The sequence below is a fragment of the Lissotriton vulgaris genome, chromosome 11, assembly GCF_964263255.1.
Source record: "Lissotriton vulgaris chromosome 11, aLisVul1.2, whole genome shotgun sequence".
NCBI lineage: Eukaryota > Metazoa > Chordata > Amphibia > Caudata > Salamandridae > Lissotriton > Lissotriton vulgaris.
The window spans coordinates 266,110,361-266,130,816 of NC_141699.1; the positions used below are offsets into that span (position 1 = coordinate 266,110,361).

Below are 20,456 nucleotides of genomic sequence, written 5' to 3' on the forward strand. Positions count from 1 at the left end.
GTGGGGAGCCACGGGCAATGGCCAATGGGTCAAAGGAGCCGCGGGTCGAAAAAGTTTGGGAACCACTGTTGTAGGGTGACCAGACGTCCCGGATTTGCCCGGACGGTCCCCGTTTTTCACCTGCTGTACCAGCAGATTTCAGGAAATGTAGCTTCTGTCCTGGTTTTTAGAGAGGGAAGACTGAAAACTGTGGGAGCTGCTTTTCATACTTTACACAGTAGGGATAGTTAGCAGTTGTTTCAAGAAAGCAATTTAATTAACAGGCAAGCTACTGGGTTTAAAAATTGCATTTTATGTATGTTCTAACTGCCTGTTCTGTAATTCTCTGCTCAGGTGCGCGGTCATACTGTGCGCTTGCTTAGAGTAAAACTGTAGTCCCTCTTCTATTTGCGTGAAATGTCCCGGTTTTTGGCTTTAACATTCTGGTCACCCTTTATTGTAACGTGACGTGACCTGATGTGAAGTCACTATTTCCCACTGCACCAACCTGATTCAATTATGTGTCTCTCTGATTACACGCAACCCAATATTTGCAGTGATAGAATTTACCAATAGAGATTTCACAATGCTAAATACTGCATCTCTCCCTGATTAGTTTAACTTGCACTTATTTTTCAGTTAAGGTGTGTGATATTTTATATGCAGTTACTTGCAAGTGAAAGACCAACAACATAGTTGCAGAATATTTTGTTCTTTTTAGCCACGCATTCAATTCTGCACCCTTGCACACCGACCCCACCCCACTAGGCTCAGGATCATAGTTCCCATACACTTTTTAATGCACTTCCGATCACTGGTTCAAGGCCTTGAATAGGGCTCACTGAACTTTCTACAGAATTACCCCTGCTTATCCCACTGATGTCGTTGTACCATATACACCGAACAGACCTCTCAGGTAAAATAATTAGATACATAAATCAGTGCCTACCTCTCAATCATTTATGCTCATTCAATTCTAGCATGAATATGTGGCAATGAATGCAGCCCACATGCAAATTCATACACATTATCTACCAGTGAAATGCACGATTAGGAATTAAAAATGATCCCCTAAACTGATCTAAAATCATTCAACCCACACACCTTCGAGCAACTGAATCCCTAGAATGGGATAGGCAAGATAAGTAGACACTGGCAGGTCAAAATAGGCTGTATATGCTCAGTACATTCAACATGAAGGTTGTTGTGGTTTACACAAATCCAGACAGGCTATAATAAACCCACATTCCAAATACTGAGATTGATGAGAAGGAACTACAGTAGTAAATGTTAAAGTGTTATTTAATTATAAATCCAAAAGGCAATACTATTTAAGTTAATGTATCAAATAACGTATCAAATAACGTAGGCTACTGCATAAGCATACAAGTTATTAGTTGTTGTAAATTAAAAACCTAATAAAAAGAAATGTTACAACATGTAAAAAAGCTGCTCAATTTTAATATAACTAAAAACATGTCTGTTATCTATAAGCCAACTGGGCACACTCAGTTACATTTTCTATTACAATGAAGTATATTATTTTGTAAACTGTTTCAACGCGTATTTTGTTACATCAGCCAATGCTCTACAAAACTGAATTATCTTGTCACAATATTAATTTTCATTAATCAGCTTCTATTCTTTATGGTAGATTTTCAGATTCCACCGACTGGATGTTACTGTTGACATTTTGCATATTTCATTTTGCCACATCTCTTAATCTGACTACAAAGTGCTTGAGGGGATGTATATCACAAGGAATAAAGTACCACCAAACGCAAGTTACGGGTGTGTTGATAGTCAACTATATTAAGCGATGGTCATGGAACTCCTTTGTGACTGTCCATGTCCTGAGTACTTGCAGTTAGGTTACTTCATTCCATATGTAGAACGGCTTGAATGTCAGGTCACCAGATTCATTAGCTTACAAAATACCCCAGCAACATCAAACATGGACAAGATGGAGAAAAGAGCAATGGAAAAGACAGACAAACACACAGACAGGGCAAACACTTCCAGCACGAACAGATCTGCTACAGTGCACCAACACATTAGAGCAGACTACAGCGAGTAGCATTTCCCGGACAATAGAGGCAGGTCGGTATAAAGTCTTACTATGTGCAGAAGCGGGAATCTTGCAACAGCGGTTGTTATGACTCCTTCGCTCATGCTTTAGTTAGCATCCCATCTTGCGTCCATCACTTTTGTCTCCTTAGGTCCTTAATCCTTCAGTGAGTTTTTTACTTACCATGTAATGCTTACTTTTATTTCCCTACCAACAGATTTCCTCCTTACCAGTGCTGCAGTGTTCTCATCTGCTACTTGGTCTCTTGGGCAGGATTCCCAGCAAATCTAAACTAATTACAGTTCACCTGCTTATATTGAAATACCGTTGGTTAGTTCAAATTATCTAACAGCAGTGCGTCATTGCTAATTGTGGTCTTTCCCTTCTGGTGGGGATGTCACTGGATCTTAATTAGTTGCCCAAACACTGTCATGAACTTTGGTCCTGTCCTTCCAGTTTGGGTCTTTCGACCAACCATATGAAGGGGCAGGTATCTCGCTCTCTTTCTGAACATTTCCTTTACCCTATGCGTGAAGCATAGCATAGGGACAGAACAGACACATAGAGGGAGGAGGGGGGACTGGCCTTAATATCCCCGACTTATTGACATTTGAGTCATGACACTACACAGGTGTACTGGCTGTTCAGTATTAATTTTCTTCACCCATGAAATCGCAAGAGATGCTCAACAATGAAGGCATTATTGCCAGGTCTAAAATTTTGCAATTACTATGTTAGGAATTAGTTTCTATTTTTACACCATTGCATATAGTCAAGTGTAAACTTAATTTTTCGGTCTGGCGTTTGCCAAGACCTTTTGCTTTCAATAAAGATATATAGGCTCTACATGTCTTCATCCACTGGCCTATGGTATTGCTATTCATAATTTGCCTTCGCCCATCACAGTATACAGCATGGGTCATAGGGAGAGCTCATTTAGGCTATTGACTTACTTGACTGTATGATATGGCATTCTGCTCTAGCACTGTGTACACATACGCGCAATACTCACCTCAGTGCCAGGAGGGTCAACTGTTGCAATGTGTATATATATATATATATATAGTTCTCTTCCAGGGGATCCTCATCAATAGTCATAAGCACTGAATATTCCCGCCCATGTGCGGGACCCCGGAAACAATATAAAAATATATATGTAAAAAACACATATATCTCGCTCCACATATATGTATGTACATATATTATTTTTCTCACAACAATGCAGCTCCATAACTGAGGGTAAAAAACAATGTAAACACATATACATGCACTGCAATTATTTAGGAAGCAAAAGGAAAGGAAACACATTAGGTCAAATAATCTTTGAACTTTGTGTTTTAATGAGTAAACCACTCATAAATCCTGAAAATTGCTTGTAAATAGACATTGTTAGCCCTCAGGCTGCATTGTAAAAACAATAGCATAGAAAATGAAACCATTTTCAACAAAAAAACTGGCACCGTGCCTTTAAGGCAGCCATGACCCCAGGCTTCCCATCATGCCTCAGGGGTGACAGTTAGGTCAGTTGTTCTTTCCGGCTCCTTCAGTCAGGACCCTGGTGAAACAGCTCCTTTCTTTTTGACTTTCTGTCAAAAAATATTACTATTAATCTACTAATTTTGCTTACACTCGACGTCTTTTGGACATAGGGTGTTACTGAAACCTTTTTTAGGCTTAAAAAAGGTGTTTTTCCTGTCAAAGATGCCTTCTCTCTTTGACAAATGTCCTTCGTGTGGAAGGAAGATGGCCAAGACTGACACTCATTCAGTGTGTATCCTGTGCCTACCAGACTCTCATTCCTCTAAAACCTGTGAACACTGCCAGGTTTTAACTTCCAGGACTCTTAAAGACCGTGAGAGGATTCGAGTTTATGGGCTTTCTGAGAGAGGAAGATCTCCCAAGAAGCAGAAAAGTCGGAAGGCGCGGTCGACGTCGAGAGAAGCCCCGACTGGTTCACATTCGACGTCGGGATCGGCGTTGGAGAAGCAGTCGACGGCGACGAAGAAGATGTCTTCAGCGTCTGCATCTAAGGTACCTCCGCTACAGTCAGCGTCGAGGGATAGGTCACCATCGAAGCAGAAGAGCTCGACGGCGAGCCACCTGAGGTCGAAGCAGCATCGTCATGCTACGACGTCGAGGCATTCTCCGTCGACGCCGGGCCATCGGCGTTCGACGTCGAGCCATCCTCCGTCGACGACTAGCCATGGTCGTTCGGCGTCGAGGGAGCCTCTGTCGACACATCATCGGTCGACGTCGAAGCAGCCAACGCGACGCCTGGTCAAGAGCGTTCGACGTCGAAGCGGCATTCGGACTCGAGGCACGCCTAGTCGCCGACAAAACAACGGCGATCGGCGTCGAAACAGCCTCCGTCGACGTCGAGCAAACAACCTTCAACGGCGAGATGCTCCACGTCGAAGGACAGTCATCGCCACCCGAGGTCGACGTTGGAAAAATCACGGTCGACGTCGAGAGAGCGTCTACCTGCTCGGCGTCGGTACGACCACCGTCGATGGATCAGCAAAGATCCAGGGAACGGAGCGCTTCGCAGCCAGAGAACACTTCTCCTGCAAGATCAAAGGAGAGGTCACCTTTGGAACAGGTGATTCAGGACAAGGAAAGTGACTCATTGGGCCAGGCTCACGTCCTAGGACCGCAGTTGGGTTCTCCAGGTTCAGCATCGGCTGCGGAGGTGGAACAATCTCCAGTGCAGGATCCTCCTGCCAAGAGAAGGAGGATCGTAGAAGAGAGATCTCGGTTGAGGTCTTCCTCTAGATCTCTAGTGAGTCTTTCCTCATCCTCCTCATCATCTCGGAGTAGCAGATACTCGGATGGACAAAGCTGCGCATCGGATAGGGAGAGGTCCAAATCCCCTGCAAGATGGCAACAGGATCAAACGGATCAACCTCCACGGTCACGTTCACCAGTGAAGGATCCCATCCACAAATCTCCTACTATTCATCTTTCCCCAAGGTGGAATAGACCTCTTCACCACTGGGCAAAGGACAAGGAGACGGCAGATCGGCTAAGACGGTATCGAGACCAACCTATTCCCCGCAGGGAACGGTCTCGTTCTAGGCACTCAAGTAAGAGAAAATCTTCTCGTCACAGAGAGCGATCTCGTTCTAGAACGCGTTCAAGCAGAAGATCCAGGTCCAGGAGGACACGTAGCTCTTCAAGTTCTTTGAGAACCCGATCTCACAGAGCGTACTCTCCGACCCTAACAAGCAGTCCACGCTCGAGGATATCTCCAACTGAAGATATTTTCTCGTTCCAAGATATCTTGGGCAGAGGAGCCCTGAAGCTGGGAGTGCCGATGACAGCTCCGCAAATCAAGACGACTGTCATATTTGAAACCCTGCAACACAGAATGGCACCCAAACCGTTGTTGCCGTTGGTCCCAGGTATAATGGAACCAGTGAATAAAGTCTTCCTCACTCTGGCAACGGTGAAGTCCGTTCCAGCAAGGATTCTCAAGAAGTATCGTCCTCCGGAGGAGGATCCTCTGTTCCTCAAAGCTGATCCCCCGCCAGATTCAGTTATCATTGCGGCGGCTAGAAAATCCAATGCGGTAGCTTCCTCATCCACGGTACCTCCGGATAAGGATAGCAAGGTGCAAGACTCATGGGGGAGGAGAGTTTGTAACACCTCAGCCTCTTTCCTCAAAGTCTCCAATGCCGAAGCGCTGCTCGGCAGGTATGATAGAGCTCTGTGGGACTCACTTCAGAGGTTTTCTGCATAACTTCCTCAGGAAGATAGAAAGGACTTTGAGGAGGTTCTGATGGAGGGCGGTCAAGTCTCCAATCAGATTATAGGAGCGGCGGCAGATGGGGCAACGCTGGCTGCGCATGGCTATGTGCATGGATTCACAGCAAGAAGATCCTCTTGGTTACGCCTCACAGCATTGAAACCAGAGGCTCAAGCCAGAATCCTAAACCTTCCTTTTTCAGGCACGTCTCTTTTTGGAGCGAGTGCTGATGAGGAGATGCAACGGATGAAGACCGAGTTAGACACCCTCAAAGCCGTGGGGCTTGAGAAGAAAAAGGAATTCCGAAAGAAGTTCCGTTCGAACAACAAGGGTTCTTCGAAGCAGAGGGTTCAAACCCCTCACTGGCAGAAAGGCCAGAACCAGCAGGGCCAACAAAAGTCACAATACAAAGGCAAGGGCAATTCCAAAGGAAATGGAAATCAGCGCCAAGGCAACAACTTCAATAAATCTCAGCAGAAGCAAGGAGTCTTCACTTCCCCCAGCGCCGTTACCCACTCCAGTGGGAGGAAGCATTGTGCATCACAGGACAGAGTGGCAGGCCATTACAAAAGATCAATGGGTGTTGTCTATGCTGCAGAATGGGTACTGTTTTCGTTTCCATCGTCTACCTCCACCCGTTTCCCCAATGTCAACATCAAGCCACCAGCTACAAAGGTTAAAAAAGAAAGTAGCGACACTCCTCGAAAAAGAAGCCATCGAGAGAGTTCCGGTGTCCCAAAGGGGGAAAGGAGTGTACTCGAGGTATTTTCTGGTCAGAAAAAAGGGCCAAAAGGAAGAATACAGGCCCATTCTGGACTTAAGAACACTCAATCTGCATGTACGAAAAGAAAAGTTTCGCATGTTGACGCTTCACCAAATATATCCACATCTCAGGAAGGGGGATTGGATGTGTTCGATGGACCTTCAAGATGCTTACTTCCATATACCAATACGGCCTGATCACAGGAGATTCCTTCGATTCCGGGTGGGGACCTCCCACTACCAGTTCAAAGTCCTTCCGTTTGGGTTGAAGTCGGCCCCCAGGGTGTTCACGAAGTGTGTCGCAGTGGTGGCGGCAGCTCTACGCCGCAGGGGAGTCTTCGTATACCCATACTTAGACGATTGGCTGTTGAAAGGTCCAACTCCAGGCCATGTAAGGAATCAATTCCAGACATGCATAGAACTTTGTCAGCGTCTAGGACTTCATGTCAACTACAGCAAGTCTGTCTCTCAGCCCACTCAGAAGATCCACTTCCGAGGAGCTCTGCTAGACTCCGAAGTAGGAAAAGTGTTTCCTTCGGAGGAGAGACAGTTTTCGATAGCTCTCAAGTGCCAGCAAATTCTTCTCCACAGGTCTCAGAAAGTGCGGAAGATAGACTCACTCTTGGGATCGATGGCTTCCTGCATCTTCCTAGTACCGAACGCCAGACTTCGGATGCGTCCTCTTCAGCAGGATCTGGAGGACAAATGGGACCAACACTCAGATCGATAGGACGATCGGATCACTTTGTCGGAGGTAGCTCAATCTTCCCTCCAGTGGTGGACGAAGAGACAGAACATGCAAGTGGGAGTTCTCTTCCATCAACCTCCTCCTACACAAACGATCATCACAGACGCATTGTTACAAGGATGGGGGGGCACATGGGTCCTCTACAAGTGCAGGGTCTGTGGTCTTCCAAAGAAAGCACTTATCACATCAACTTGCTGGAATTGAGAGCGGTTCACCTGGCTCTCAAAGCGTTCCTTCCCTCGCTTCAGGAGAAAATGGTTCTAGTACAGACGGACAACACTATCACAATGTACTATTTGAACAAGCAGGGAGGAACACGCTCAAGGACGCTGTCTCTGGAAGCTCAGTGCATCTGGCATTGGCTTCTGGCTCGCAAGTTGTCTGTTCAGGCAGTCCACCTCCCAGGAGAGCAGAACATGAGGGCGGACGCACTAAGTCGGCACTTCGAAGACAAAGAAGACTGGGTTCTCAACGACGAAGTGCTAGATGACATTTTCCAGTCATGGGGTCGTCCTTCCATAGATCTCTTCGCGGACGACGTAAACAGCAAATGCCCAAGCTTCGCCTCCAGGTTCTATCGACCAGGAACAAGAGGGAATGCTCTTTTAATCGACTGGTCAGGGCAGTTTGTGTATGCCTTTCCACCCCTTCCGCTGATCCCGAAGGTGGTGAGCAAGCTGAACCACTCTTGCACAACAATGATCCTGATTGCCCCCGACTGGCCGAGGCAATGGTGGTACACGGACCTACTTCACCTGTCAGTGTCTCCTCACAAGAGGCTTCCATGCAGGCAGGACCTGTTATCGAAGATGAACGGGAGGATTCACCATCCCAACCTTCCGTCACTGAACTTGGCAGCATGGCTCCTGAGGTCATTCAGTACGGCCATCTAGGACTGCCACAGGACTGCATGTCCATTCTGAAAGAAGCACGGCGTCCTTCCACAAGACATTCTTATGCATGCAAGTGGAAGAGATTCTATATGTGGTGCATGCAGAATGGTCACAATCCGGTAAAGAGTCAGGAAGAAGCAGTTCTCCCATACTTGTTGTACCTGACTAAAGCAGGTTTGAAGTTTAACTCCATTAAGGTGCATTTAGCCGCTATAACAGCTTATAGGCGATCACCTTCACAGACTTCTTTTTTTCAGCTTCCAGCAGTAAAAGATTTCCTGCAAGGTCTGAAAAAGGTGTACCCTCCTGTACGGCCTCCTGCTCCGCCCTGGGAGCTGAACCTAGTCCTATCAAAATTGATGGGCCCTCCTTTTGAGCCCATTCATAAAGCTACTTTACAGCATATTTCCTGGAAAGCATTTTTTTTGGTAGCGATTACGTCAGCCCGTAGGGTGAGCGAAATTCAGGCTCTCTGTACTAAAGAACCGTATACAGTGTTTCATTTAAACAGAGTGGTGCTCAGAACGCACCCTTCTTTCCTGCCGAAAGTGGGATCAGATTTTCATGTCAATCAGTCTATCTCTTTACCCACTTTCTTTCCTAATCCCTCTACTCCAGCTGAGAGGGCGTTACACTCTTTGGACCTGAAAAGGGTTTTAAAGTTCTATCTGGACAGGTCCAAGTCTATTCGACATTCTGATCAATTGTTTGTTAACTACGGATCGATCAGAACTGGTCATGCAGCGTCGAAACGTTCTATCTCCAGGTGGATCGTTTCATGTATCAAGCTTGCTTACCAATTGGCGCAGAAGCCTCCGGGGGGTACTCCTAAGGCGCATTCCACTAGAGGTAGAGCAGCCACGATGTGCCCATGTCTGAGATTTGTAAAGCGGCGACCTGGAGGTCTGTCCATACATTTACCAGACATTACTGTCTAGATTCTGACATGAGAGCAGATACCCAGGTGGGCCAGGCCTCCCTGAGGAATCTGTTTAACAGCTGAGTATTTGGCTGTTATGATTTGGTTGGGTCATGTACTTCTCATTTACCTGCAGGTGGTTGATGGGCTTGCTATTCTATTCAGTGCTTATGACTATTGATGAGGATCCCCTGGAAGAGAAGGATAAGTTACTTACCTGTAATCCTAGTTCTCTTCCATGGGTATCCTCATCAAAGTCATAAGCAACCCACCCGCCTCCCCAGGTAAATGAGATTTGGTACTGTTTTCAATCTTGTGGTTGAGCCCTGTCTTCAGGGTTATGCAAAGAACAACTGACCTAACTGTCACCCCTGAGGCATGATGGGAAGCCTGGGGTCATGGCTGCCTTAAAAGCACGTGCCAGTTTATTTGTTGAAAATGGTTTCATTTTCTATGCTATTGTTTTTACAATGCAGCCTGAGGGCTAACAATGTCTATTTACAAGCAATTTTCAGGATTTATGAGTGGTTTACTCATTAAAACACAAAGTTCAAAGATTATTTGACCTAATGTGTTTCCTTTCCTTTTGCTTCCTAAATAATTGCAGTGCATGTATATGTGTTTACATTGTTTTTTACCCTCAGTTATGGAGCTGCATTGTTGTGAAAAAAATATTATATGTACATACATATAAGTGGAGCGAGATATATGTGTTTTTTACATATATATTTTTATATTGTTTCCGGGGTCCCGCACATGGGCGGGAATATTCAGTGCTTATGACTTTGATGAGGATACCCCTGGAAGAGAACTAGGATTACAGGTAAGTAACTTATCCATCTAGGTATAGCTATATGTATATATAGATGTGTGTGTATATAAAGGCTTTCAGACAATGATTGTTTTCATACAATAAATGCCTTCATCCCCCAAAAACATTACAACCAAAATAAAAATAAACATTGGTTTAAGTCAAAAGGTTAGTAGCCAGCACCAGACCTATTGGCTTTGACAGTGCCTGTTTATTTTGTGTAAACCCTTATGAAACAAACCCATGCCATTTGCACCTAGTGCTAGCTCTACTCCATCCTGTCACTTACCATCGGACAACCTGCAATGAACCTGGACAATTCTTATCTTCTCTTAGAATTTTCAAGCAGAGATCTATAAAAGAGACAGTTCAAACTTAAGCCTCTTGACTATGAGACAATAAAATCCAGATCTTCTATCAATGAACCATGCACTGTTTAGCAAAGGTATAGAAATGTTCGTTTATGCATGCGAAGTTTCAGAGAACCTTTAGAATACAGTTTGACAAAATGAATGCGCCTTCAAAGTCTGGCTCAATGCCTGATGCTGTGAAAAAACATTTGGAAAAAGCTGGGAGGACAGTCTGTAAAGGACAAGTAGTATACAAAACATAACTAAGAATCGTCTTTAAGAGGCATGGCTATACATGTTGTCTACAACCCTGCGCTGAATGAATTCTAAACAGTTTTTTTGTCAGCGCGAATAACTGAAATCAGCAAGCAACAAGATATTATTTAACAATTTATATTCCAGGCATGACTATTACCTTTCTACAATTGCATGCAGAGACTCTCCACCCTCGTGTTATTTCATACCTTTCCATATGGACTTAATTTTGAAATATCCTAGGCATCGCAACAGCGATCCCTGGCTTGCCAATTGTGACCCCCGGTCCAGCCTTTGCGACCAGGCTTCAGAGATCGCAAAGGCAGTGCCAAAAGCAGAATGAAAACAGGATAAACAATTATCCTCACCCTGCAACTTTCACAATCAACCAAATAAACACAGAAATAGAGCCTCGTATTAGCAACTTATCGGGCCCCCTCGTGGGAATCCATGTTCATCTTTTTTCCACTTCAGACCCTACTTCTACATACCCCAACGACCCTATTGGACGTGCTAAAGTTCTTGCAGATCGTCTGACAGGCACCACCCCACCTAGGGGGCGTGGAGCCTTTAGGTGCAGCAAAGGGCGGAACAGGTTAGGAATCCCTTCCGGGTCAAGAGACCCGAAAAAGGAGGGTGAGGGCTAGCTAGCAGGAAATTCCGGAAACAACACAACCGGATATGCATCACACGGGGTCCCGAGGGAACAGGAACTGGTGCGGGATTTAAAAGCCAGAAGAGCAATAACGCGGCCCTCTTTGTCCATTTACCAGCAGGAAGGTCGGAGGTCGTCGCGGAAGAGTTACACGCGAGGGCCACGTTAGCACCGGTGGTCCGCGTGGAGCATTGGCGGTTGTTCGACCTGTTAGGAGGTGAGTGGGCCTCACTGTGATGCCATCGTTTGAGTTCAGTTGCGGTTCGAGTGTGAACCAATTCGGAATATAATTATGGAATTAGCAATGGTTTGAGATCCGGAACATGAGCTGGGGGGGCTGTGGCAGCAAGCCACGGCTTGGGCCCAGATCGAGAATCATGCTGTGGGCGAGTCGTTCTAGTGTGAGCCGATTCGGTATATAATTATGGAGTTGGCGATGAATTGAGATGCGGAGCATGAGCAGGAGGGTGGGCTGTGGCGGTGAGCTGCGGTTTGGGCCCAGACCGAGAATCATGCTGTGGGCGAGTCGCAAGAAGGTGTGAGAGAGGAGCTCAGGAGCGGGGGTCAACTCTGCGCGGCAGGGAGCTTGGATTAACAGGAGCGCTGTGCGGCAAAGAGGACAATACGCTCTTACGCTCGGGGGTCGGAAGCGCGATAGCTAACACGTTTGCTCCGGTAGCGTTGCGGCTCGGGCACGAAGCAAGGAGTAACGGCAGTACCGCACGGCGGCAGGGCAATCTGTGCGTGTCATCAACTTAGCGAGTCGGGCGCAGGTGCTCGTGTAAGGGCTAGACAGCCGGGCGAGAGCCCCTCTAGCAGGAACGAAGGCGCATTGACATGCAACATGCATTTGATACGACATTAGATCCGAGCGGAAGCGTGCAGCGAGTGCGCTCTTTAAATGCAAGCAACAAGCATTGGCTTAGCCAGTAGATCCCCGCCTATGAGTAGCAGGGGAGAGAAATCAGTGGTTGTAGCGGCAGGTAACATGGGGGGATATAGACACTGTGATGGAAGAGGGTAAGGCTACTGGTGAGTATTACCGGTACCAAGACAGCCAAAGGGGGGTTGTCCGGGGGACTGCACGTCGGCATGTGTATACTATGTGTGGTTAAGGTGAGCTGGTGGTGGTATGGTCAGCGCCCTGAGCAAAGGCATGGGGAATAACAAACACATGCAGGTATGGTTGATCCTTGGGCAATGCATGGGTACCAATATGAGCGTGAGAGCGAGGGTGCTTTTGGGGGGGGGGGGATTGCATGATCAGGTTAAGCGGGCTACACTGGCGGAGTAGGTATGGTCAGTGCCCAGTCAAGTGCATGGGGTCAAACGCATGGAGTAGGGTGGACAAACAACAATGGGGAGCCTCAGGTTGCATGGTGAAAGGAGGCTACAAGTGGAAGAGAACGAGGACTAATGCTTTTCTGTCTCCATTAAGTGCAGAATGCCTCCTAGGCAGGCTCGAAAGGGCAAGGACGCCCCGGCCACAAAGGACGATTTTCTCACACTGGCAGAGCTGTTGGAGGTCACCAAAGAAAAAGGCATTGACTGGGCGTTATGGACATTGTTGCAAGGGGGTGGTACGAGCGCGCAGGAAGATGCACCGCGGGCCAAGTGGGTACGGCGTCCGCCAGAGAGGTTTAAAAAAGCGCAACCAGAGAAGCGCAACAAATCGGGGGACTCTCAGGACACTACTGTGGCATCGTGGTTCTGTGTGTCTGTGCCTCATGACATGGCTGCGCTGATGTCATGAGGCACTGGATTCTCATATGGAATGTTATCCCTTGATCACCAAGCAGTTGTGTGGTGATATGTATTGTGCAACTTGGAACCATCCCATGTCACTGGGAATGTTCCAGGTACAGGGTTCCAGCACAGGCGGTTATTACCTTGCCATCGACCTGCCTGCTGGGACGGCTCTCCCTATCCTCAATAAACTACGCTTCAAGAACCTACCCTCTGTGTCCAGACAGCATCATTTCACTGGCGACGAAGGACGGGATCAACCCAGCGACCTTGCCAGCTCACCAGGAAGAATCTCCAACTTTCACAGTTTTTTTTAGAAAACCTCCACTATCATCCAACGCAAAACAGTGAGTACATTTAAAAAATTTCAACACACTGGCACTCACTCGGCACTGCGCGGGAGAGCCGTACCCATTCAGACTCTTTTTAAAAACACACAAAAAATACGTAAAGAATAGCACGAAGAAGCCCTCTCCGCTTCCTTCTAAAACCTTCTCTCATCCAGAAGAGACAGTTTCTGAGCGCATACCCACACGCGACTGCTGAACCACACGCGACTGCTGAACTTATGGTCTCTATTTCATTTAAATGCGCAATTGGCCTTACCGTGTCTCACTTCATCAACGAAACCGTCCCTCGACGCTGCGCCCTAACGAGATCGTCTCTCTACGCTGCGCGCACAATAATGATGACGTCGAAGAATCTTGCATGAATGACGCGTCCACCATCAACCAATTACAGGATTGTTTCCACATCGCGTCTTGTGTTCATCGCCATAGCAACCAATTTCCTACCGACTGAAGCCGGAATTGGATATTTTCGCACGTCTTATTGCTGACTACTCGCTAAACACCTTGAAAGTGTTTAGCTTCTAACAACCACTACAACGCTGACACGCACAGCTTATTTCTGTGCTTGTTAGACAACTTTACTATTTACATATACTGCGTTCGTCACGCACCATCTGGAACAGAGAAAATACAAGATTCAAGAGAGTTCTACTGGCATCTAGTGGCAGAAGTTGGAACTTATGAACATAATATATATATTTTTTTTTTCTCTCAACACAACTTTTTTGCTTCTGTGATACACACACAATTATTACTGTGTACACAATTTTTACGGCATACTACTTCTGTGATATATTGTGTGTGGAAGTAAATCCTGGGGGTTTTAAAGCATATTTTTAACGGCCAGTGCACATATAACATGTTCTAATTTGCAAATAACTTTTAATCCAAACTACAAAAATTATTTACATTTTGTCTGTAACTATTCCATTTGAATATGCAAAGTGTCACTCCACCAGCTCCGTTCTTGCAGGTACCTGGTGATCCTCCATTAGAATGGAAATTATGGGTCAGGTCATTCATGGCTTACTTGGGTGCCATTGATGGTCAAAGATATAGACCGGAAAGGAAAAAGAACCTCATGTACTACCATCTCGGAGTCGAAGGTCAAAATGTTTTTGACCATTTACCTCCATATGATCCACCTGATGGTCAAGATCCTGATGAATTTGAATTAGCTAAGGCGAAATTAGAAAAATATTTCACCAAAACAAAAAACTTAGTTGTACATAGGTATAAGTTTTTCACAAGGACACAAAAGAGTGATGAAAATATTGACACATTTATAACTGCCTTAAAAATGCTAGCTGCAAATTGTGAATTCGACAATTTTACATCACAGCTTATTAGAGATCAGCTTGTTGCACGTTGCTATTGTAAAGAAATCCAAAAGAAATTACTTACGTGTAAAGACCCTTCATTAGATAAGGCAGTAGACATAGCTAAAAGCATAGAAACCTCTATGGATGATGTCAAACAACTAGAAACAGCCTTGTCTAGTACTGCAATTTCTGGTGCCGTATCCAGCACCACGATCTCTGGTGCTACATCTAATTCTCCTGCCACCAGAACTCCTTTCATGCCGCGTGGCAATTTCAGAAGACCCTATTCTTCTAGGAGTGGTAGATTCAGACAGTCTGACTCTAGAATGTTTTGCTATAGATGTGGTTCTTCCTCTCATGTTTCTTCTTTTAGGAACTGTCCTGCAGCAAACCAACAATGTGGACAGTGCGGCAAAATGGGGCATTTTGCTAAGATATGCATGAGGGGCAGGAGAGGAGGCACAAGAGGAAATGTTCGATGTGTCATCAATGATGAAAGTATGAACGAAAATGATTACAATATTTCGTATGAGGGTGATTTTTCTCATGAAGACGTTATGCATCAAGAATATGTAGTAGTAGTTATGGATTCTCATGACAAGAGTATTTCCCATTACATTCCTGATCCCGAAGTTGATGTTATCATTGGGAAAGATCACGTTCAACTACTAGTTGACACTGGTGCACGCATAACCATTATTTCACAAGATAAATACACCAAATTTTGGCATGACAAGAGTTTATTACCCCCAGACATCCTTACTGTGGCCTTTGAAGGCAGTAGGATTAATTTACTTGGATTTTTCTGGGCCGACATCAATGTATTAGGAGTAACTATCAAGGGGAAAGTATATGTGGCCAAGAAAGGAATTAATGTTCTTGGTCTTATTCACCAGGCTGAAATAGGTCTAACTATCAAGCCAGGATTAGCTAATCCAGTCTTCATTGACAAACAGTTTAAAGACACTCCCGTTACCACAATTAACAATAATACACTATGCACTCATGCGCACGACATTTGGGAAAAAAAGTTTAGTAGAATTTTCGAGAACCGTCTTGGAAAAATCACTAACTTTCAGCATACCATCAGAGTGAAGGACAATGTTGTTCCCACCAAGCACAAATTACGCAATGTTCCTTTGAGCATCAGAAGCGATCTGTCTAAACACTTGAAAGCTCTGTGTGATCAAGGAATCATTGAAAAAGTCGAATCTACTCTGTGGCTTTCCCCCATTGTCTTAGCCAAGAAGAGGTCAGGAGATTTGAGAATGTGTGTTGACTTACGCACCCTAAATGAAGCCATTTGGGTTGATGGGTTTCCTTTGCCACGAATTGAAGACCTTATTGCCAAAGTGGGGTCATCTTCGTGGTTTACGAAACTCGATCTCAAGGCTGCCTATCATCAGGTAGAATTAAATCCTCAATCTAGACATCTCACTGCCTTCGTCACCCCTGATGGCGTTTTCCAATTTTGTCGTCTTCCCTTTGGGCTGGCGTCAGCCGCAGCTGTCTTTCAAAGACTTATGTCGGAGATGTTTGCCCATAATCCAAATGTAGTTGTCTTTCAGGATGACATTCTCATCTTTTCCAAAACAGAGAGTGAGCACGATCAAGCGATTAATGAAGTTTTCGAAGTTCTCGAGAATAGAGGTCTGACCCTGCAGAAAGCTAAGTGCATTTTCAAGGCCAAAGAAATAGAGTATTTAGGACATATTATTTCAGAAAAAGGCATCAAGCCTAGGCCTGGTTTAGTTAAGAGTATTATTGAGGCTCCAGCTCCTCAAAACAGAGAACAACTGTTGTCTTTCCTCGGTTTGTGTGAATTTTATGCAAAATTCATGAAAGACTTCGCAAAAACTACTGAATGTTTCAGGACCTTACTGAAGAAAGGAGCTGTTTTCGAGTGGTCAGAAGAATGTAAAAAAGGTTTCCAGATTATCAAAGATCATATACTTTCAGCGCCAGCTTTACAGGCATTTGTTGAAGGAAAACAAACTTTTGTCACAGTTGATGCGTGTGAGTATGGTTTGGGTGCAGTTCTTTCCCAATGTTCTGGCGGGAAGGAGTATACGGTCGGCTTTGCCTCCCGTACTCTTCGTCCTGTGGAACGGAAATACTCCGTCATTGAAAAAGAACTTCTGGCATGCACATGGAGTGTGGAAAAATTTAAATCATATCTGTGGGGCAGGTCTTTTGTTCTCAGAACAGATCATCGACCTTTAGTTGATATCTTAAATGGAAAAAATGTCAAACGCACAACAGCTCGTTTAGCAAGGTTGTCCACAAAATTACTTGAATTCTCTTTTAGCGTCGAATACATACCTGGGGGAAGAAACAGCAGAGCTGACTGCCTTTCCAGGCTTCCCATAACCGACAGTGATGAACAAGATTGGGAGATACTTTTACATGATCTGTGTTTTGCTTTCATTGTAATTGATGTTTTTGTGGTTCTTTTTCCAAAGAGGGGAGGTGTGGTGATATGTATTGTGCAACTTGGAACCATCCCATGTCACTGGGAATGTTCCAGGTACAGGGTTCCAGCACAGGCGGTTATTACCTTGCCATCGACCTGCCTGCTGGGACGGCTCTCCCTATCCTCAATAAACTACGCTTCAAGAACCTACCCTCTGTGTCCAGACAGCATCATTTCAAGTTGCTATCCTACTTTAATGCTGGCTGGATGCTCACCTGTGGATGGGATCTTTTCTTCAAATAAACCTCTACTTATCACCTTCAATTTGTGGATCCTTATTTTTCATTTGGCGACGAGGGTGGGATGAAGAAGATAAGATCTCAACACCTATCTCTAATTTTTTTTTATTTAAAAAAACAAAAACAAATGTTCCCTTGAAAATTTCGTGGACTATTTGGAACAACTTGAGATACTCTGGTGGCATTCAACTTTCAAGATTGAAGATATTTCGGTGACTTTGGACTTAAAAAAGGACTTCAATCTCCTATTTCCATGGTAAGAAGAAACTAATTTAAATTTTTGTGAAGAAAACAAACCCTTTCTTTTCTTTTTGCACGTTTCTAGAGGTGTAACCATTCTTAACCTTTTTGGACCTTCGCGATCGCTACATCAGACATTTTTGCGCTTATTTCACACAGCGCACTCGATCTCTCTGCGATCTGCATCTTTTGAAAAGTGTCCTACCTGCCAACGTCTTCGCGAGCGAGCTGCCTCCTTTAAAAGAACGCCATTGCCTAAGCAGCCTTTCAGAACGTGGAAGCTTTAGAAAATAAACAAACTAGCTTCGTTCCTCTTCTCGGCTGTTCGCAAAGCTTGCCGGGAAGGACGCAAGCGTGCCACAAGGCACCCTGGGAGTCACGCAGACGTCGGCGCCATCTTTGATTGGTTAAATTTTTGTTTTCACCTCAGAATACACGCGCTACGCTTAAATCGCGTTATGGACACCGCTAATCCTCGCTAATCTTCTATTTCACCCTGAAGTCTTTTATTTTCTACAAACTGCGCCACGTTTTCAGTCAACAATATAAAGGTACTGTTTTCATTGACTCTTTCAACCATTTTATTTACCAGTGACACACTCACTTGAAACTGCTGTTGTGTGTCCTGCTACTGTGACACACACACATATTAGACAACCTTTTATCCACCTGTGACACACTCACTTGGAGCTGATTTTGTGTGTCCTGCTACTGTGACACACACACACATACTAGACTCATACACTCACTTGGAACTGATTTTGTGTGTCCTGCTACTGTGACACACACACATAGTAGACATTTATTTTTCTTATTTTCATTTTGTGTTCTAATTTTTTTTAATTTAACAACAATATGCAAAATGTAACTGCCCCCCCTTTCTTCTTGTCCTCACCTGGAGATCCACCTATTAGATGGAAAAAATGGCGTAAAGTGTTTGAAAGGTATGCAAGGGTATGTGGATCTAGTTTGAGTGCTGAAAGGAAGACAGCTTTACTTTTACACTGTTTGGGGGCAGAAGGACAAGAAGTATTCGATCATTTGCCTGACCTTGATGATGGTAGTTTAAATGAATATGAAATATGTATTGCAAAACTGGATGAACATTATCTTCCTAGAGTCAGTACAATTTTAGAAAGATATCATTTTGGTCGGAGAACACAAATGGAAGAAGAGACGATTGAGAACTATATTACAGCCTTAAGGAAGCTTGCTTCCTCATGTAAGTTTGGTGTTTACTGGTCAGTCAAGAAGCTTAAAAACTTATTGTGGGGAACCAATTTTGAGGTTAGGACGGATCACAAGCCACTTTGTGAAATTTTAAAAAAAAAAGGTATAGATGCGGTGTCTGGTAGGATCACAAAATGGGTTGTTGGTTTGCAAGATTATGATTTTGATGTAAAATACCTACCTGGAGTAGAAAACAAAGTGGCAGATGCTTTGTCTCGCCTTGTTTCCAGTTCTGAGGTTAAGGATGAGGAAGATTGTGATGAAGATGATGAGATGGTTTGTGTTGTAGAGGAGGCTGTCATTGATAAAGAGAGGTGGTTGAAGATGGTTCAGGAGGATTTGACTCTTGTGGAAGTACTTAAACTCTTAATGACAGGATGGAAGATTAAACCCAAATCTAATGAAGGCCTTGAGAAATTTTGGCATGTCAAAGATCAGCTTTCTGAACAAGATGGCTTACTTTTTAGAGGAACTAGATTAGTTCCACCCCTAGCTCTTCGGGATGAGCTCATGTCCTTAGCACATATTGGCCATTTAGGAGTCTCTAAAACTAAGGAGATTTTGAGGAGGTCATATTGGTGGCCAAATATGGATTTGGAAGTGGAACGTAAAGTTAGGGATTGCATTGACTGTGCTCTTAGTGAGAAGGTGGCAAAACCTAAAGTCCAACCCATGGTGATTAGAGACAGACCAGATGCGCCCTGGAAAGAGGTGGGTTTGGATATTTTGGGGCCTATTACATCAGCTGGTTGTGAATGGTATGTTCTTGTTCTTGTTGATTTCTTTTCCAGATGGCCAGAAATTGCCATAACTCGTGGTATCGAGACTAGGCATGTGGTGGCTTTTTTGACCAAACTTTTTGCTAGAGAGGGCATCCCTAACACCATCCTCACAGATAATGGTCCCCAATCAGTCTCTAAGGAGATAGAAAATTTTCTGTTAGAGCAAGGAGTTAAACACAAAAAGTCTTCCCTTTACCACCCAGAAACCAACGGTATGGTTGAGAGATTTAACCGTGTTCTTAAAGAGACTATCAGAATGGCTAAGTCTGCTGGCACAGATTGGAGGACAGATGTCTTTAAGAAGGTTAAGGTTTACAGGATATCTCCCCATGCTGTTACTGGGAAGACTCCCTTTGAACTTTTTAGATCACGTACTCCTAATACCCTTGTGGTACCTGCATGGGTCAATGATCTGCAACCACGTCCTCATGATGACTGTAATGAGTGGATGTTGCGTGAACTTTCTAGAATTGAGTCTAGAAAAAGGATGTTTGATGCAAGACATTCTGTTAAGGTCACACCAAAGTGGGAGATTGGGTACTTATTAAGAATCCCTGCAAAAACAATAAGGCTCTTTCTGCTACCTTTAAGAAGCCTATTCGTGTCATCAAGGTTTTTAAGAACGCCATCAAGACTGCTGACCATCGTGTTTGGAATTTAAACAGGGTGGTGGTGGTTAGCAATGATCTTGTGGAGGCTTCTTGCAGTCGTCATTCTCAAACTCCTAGAGTTGAGTCTTCCTCACTTCTTCGCAAGTCTGCAAGGGTTTCTCATTCTCCTGAGTATTTAAAAGACTACGTCACTGTGTGATTTATGCTTTAATGTTATCTAGTTTTCTTTTATAATTTTGTTGTTATTGTTAGAAGGGAGATGTGTGGCATCGTGGTTC

The 20,456-nt window shown here is 44.6% G+C and overlaps 1 protein-coding gene across 1 annotated transcript in view; it reads right to left on the reverse strand.

The window, feature by feature from the left end:
* HORMAD2 (HORMA domain containing 2) overlaps positions 1–20,456 on the reverse strand; it is a 599,551-nt gene that overhangs the window by 382,417 nt on the left and 196,678 nt on the right. The window contains exon 2 of the mRNA XM_086943209.1: positions 10,215–10,278. Coding sequence (XP_086799335.1) covers positions 10,215–10,278 — 64 coding nt within the window. The remainder of the gene's footprint in view (positions 1–10,214; positions 10,279–20,456) is intronic.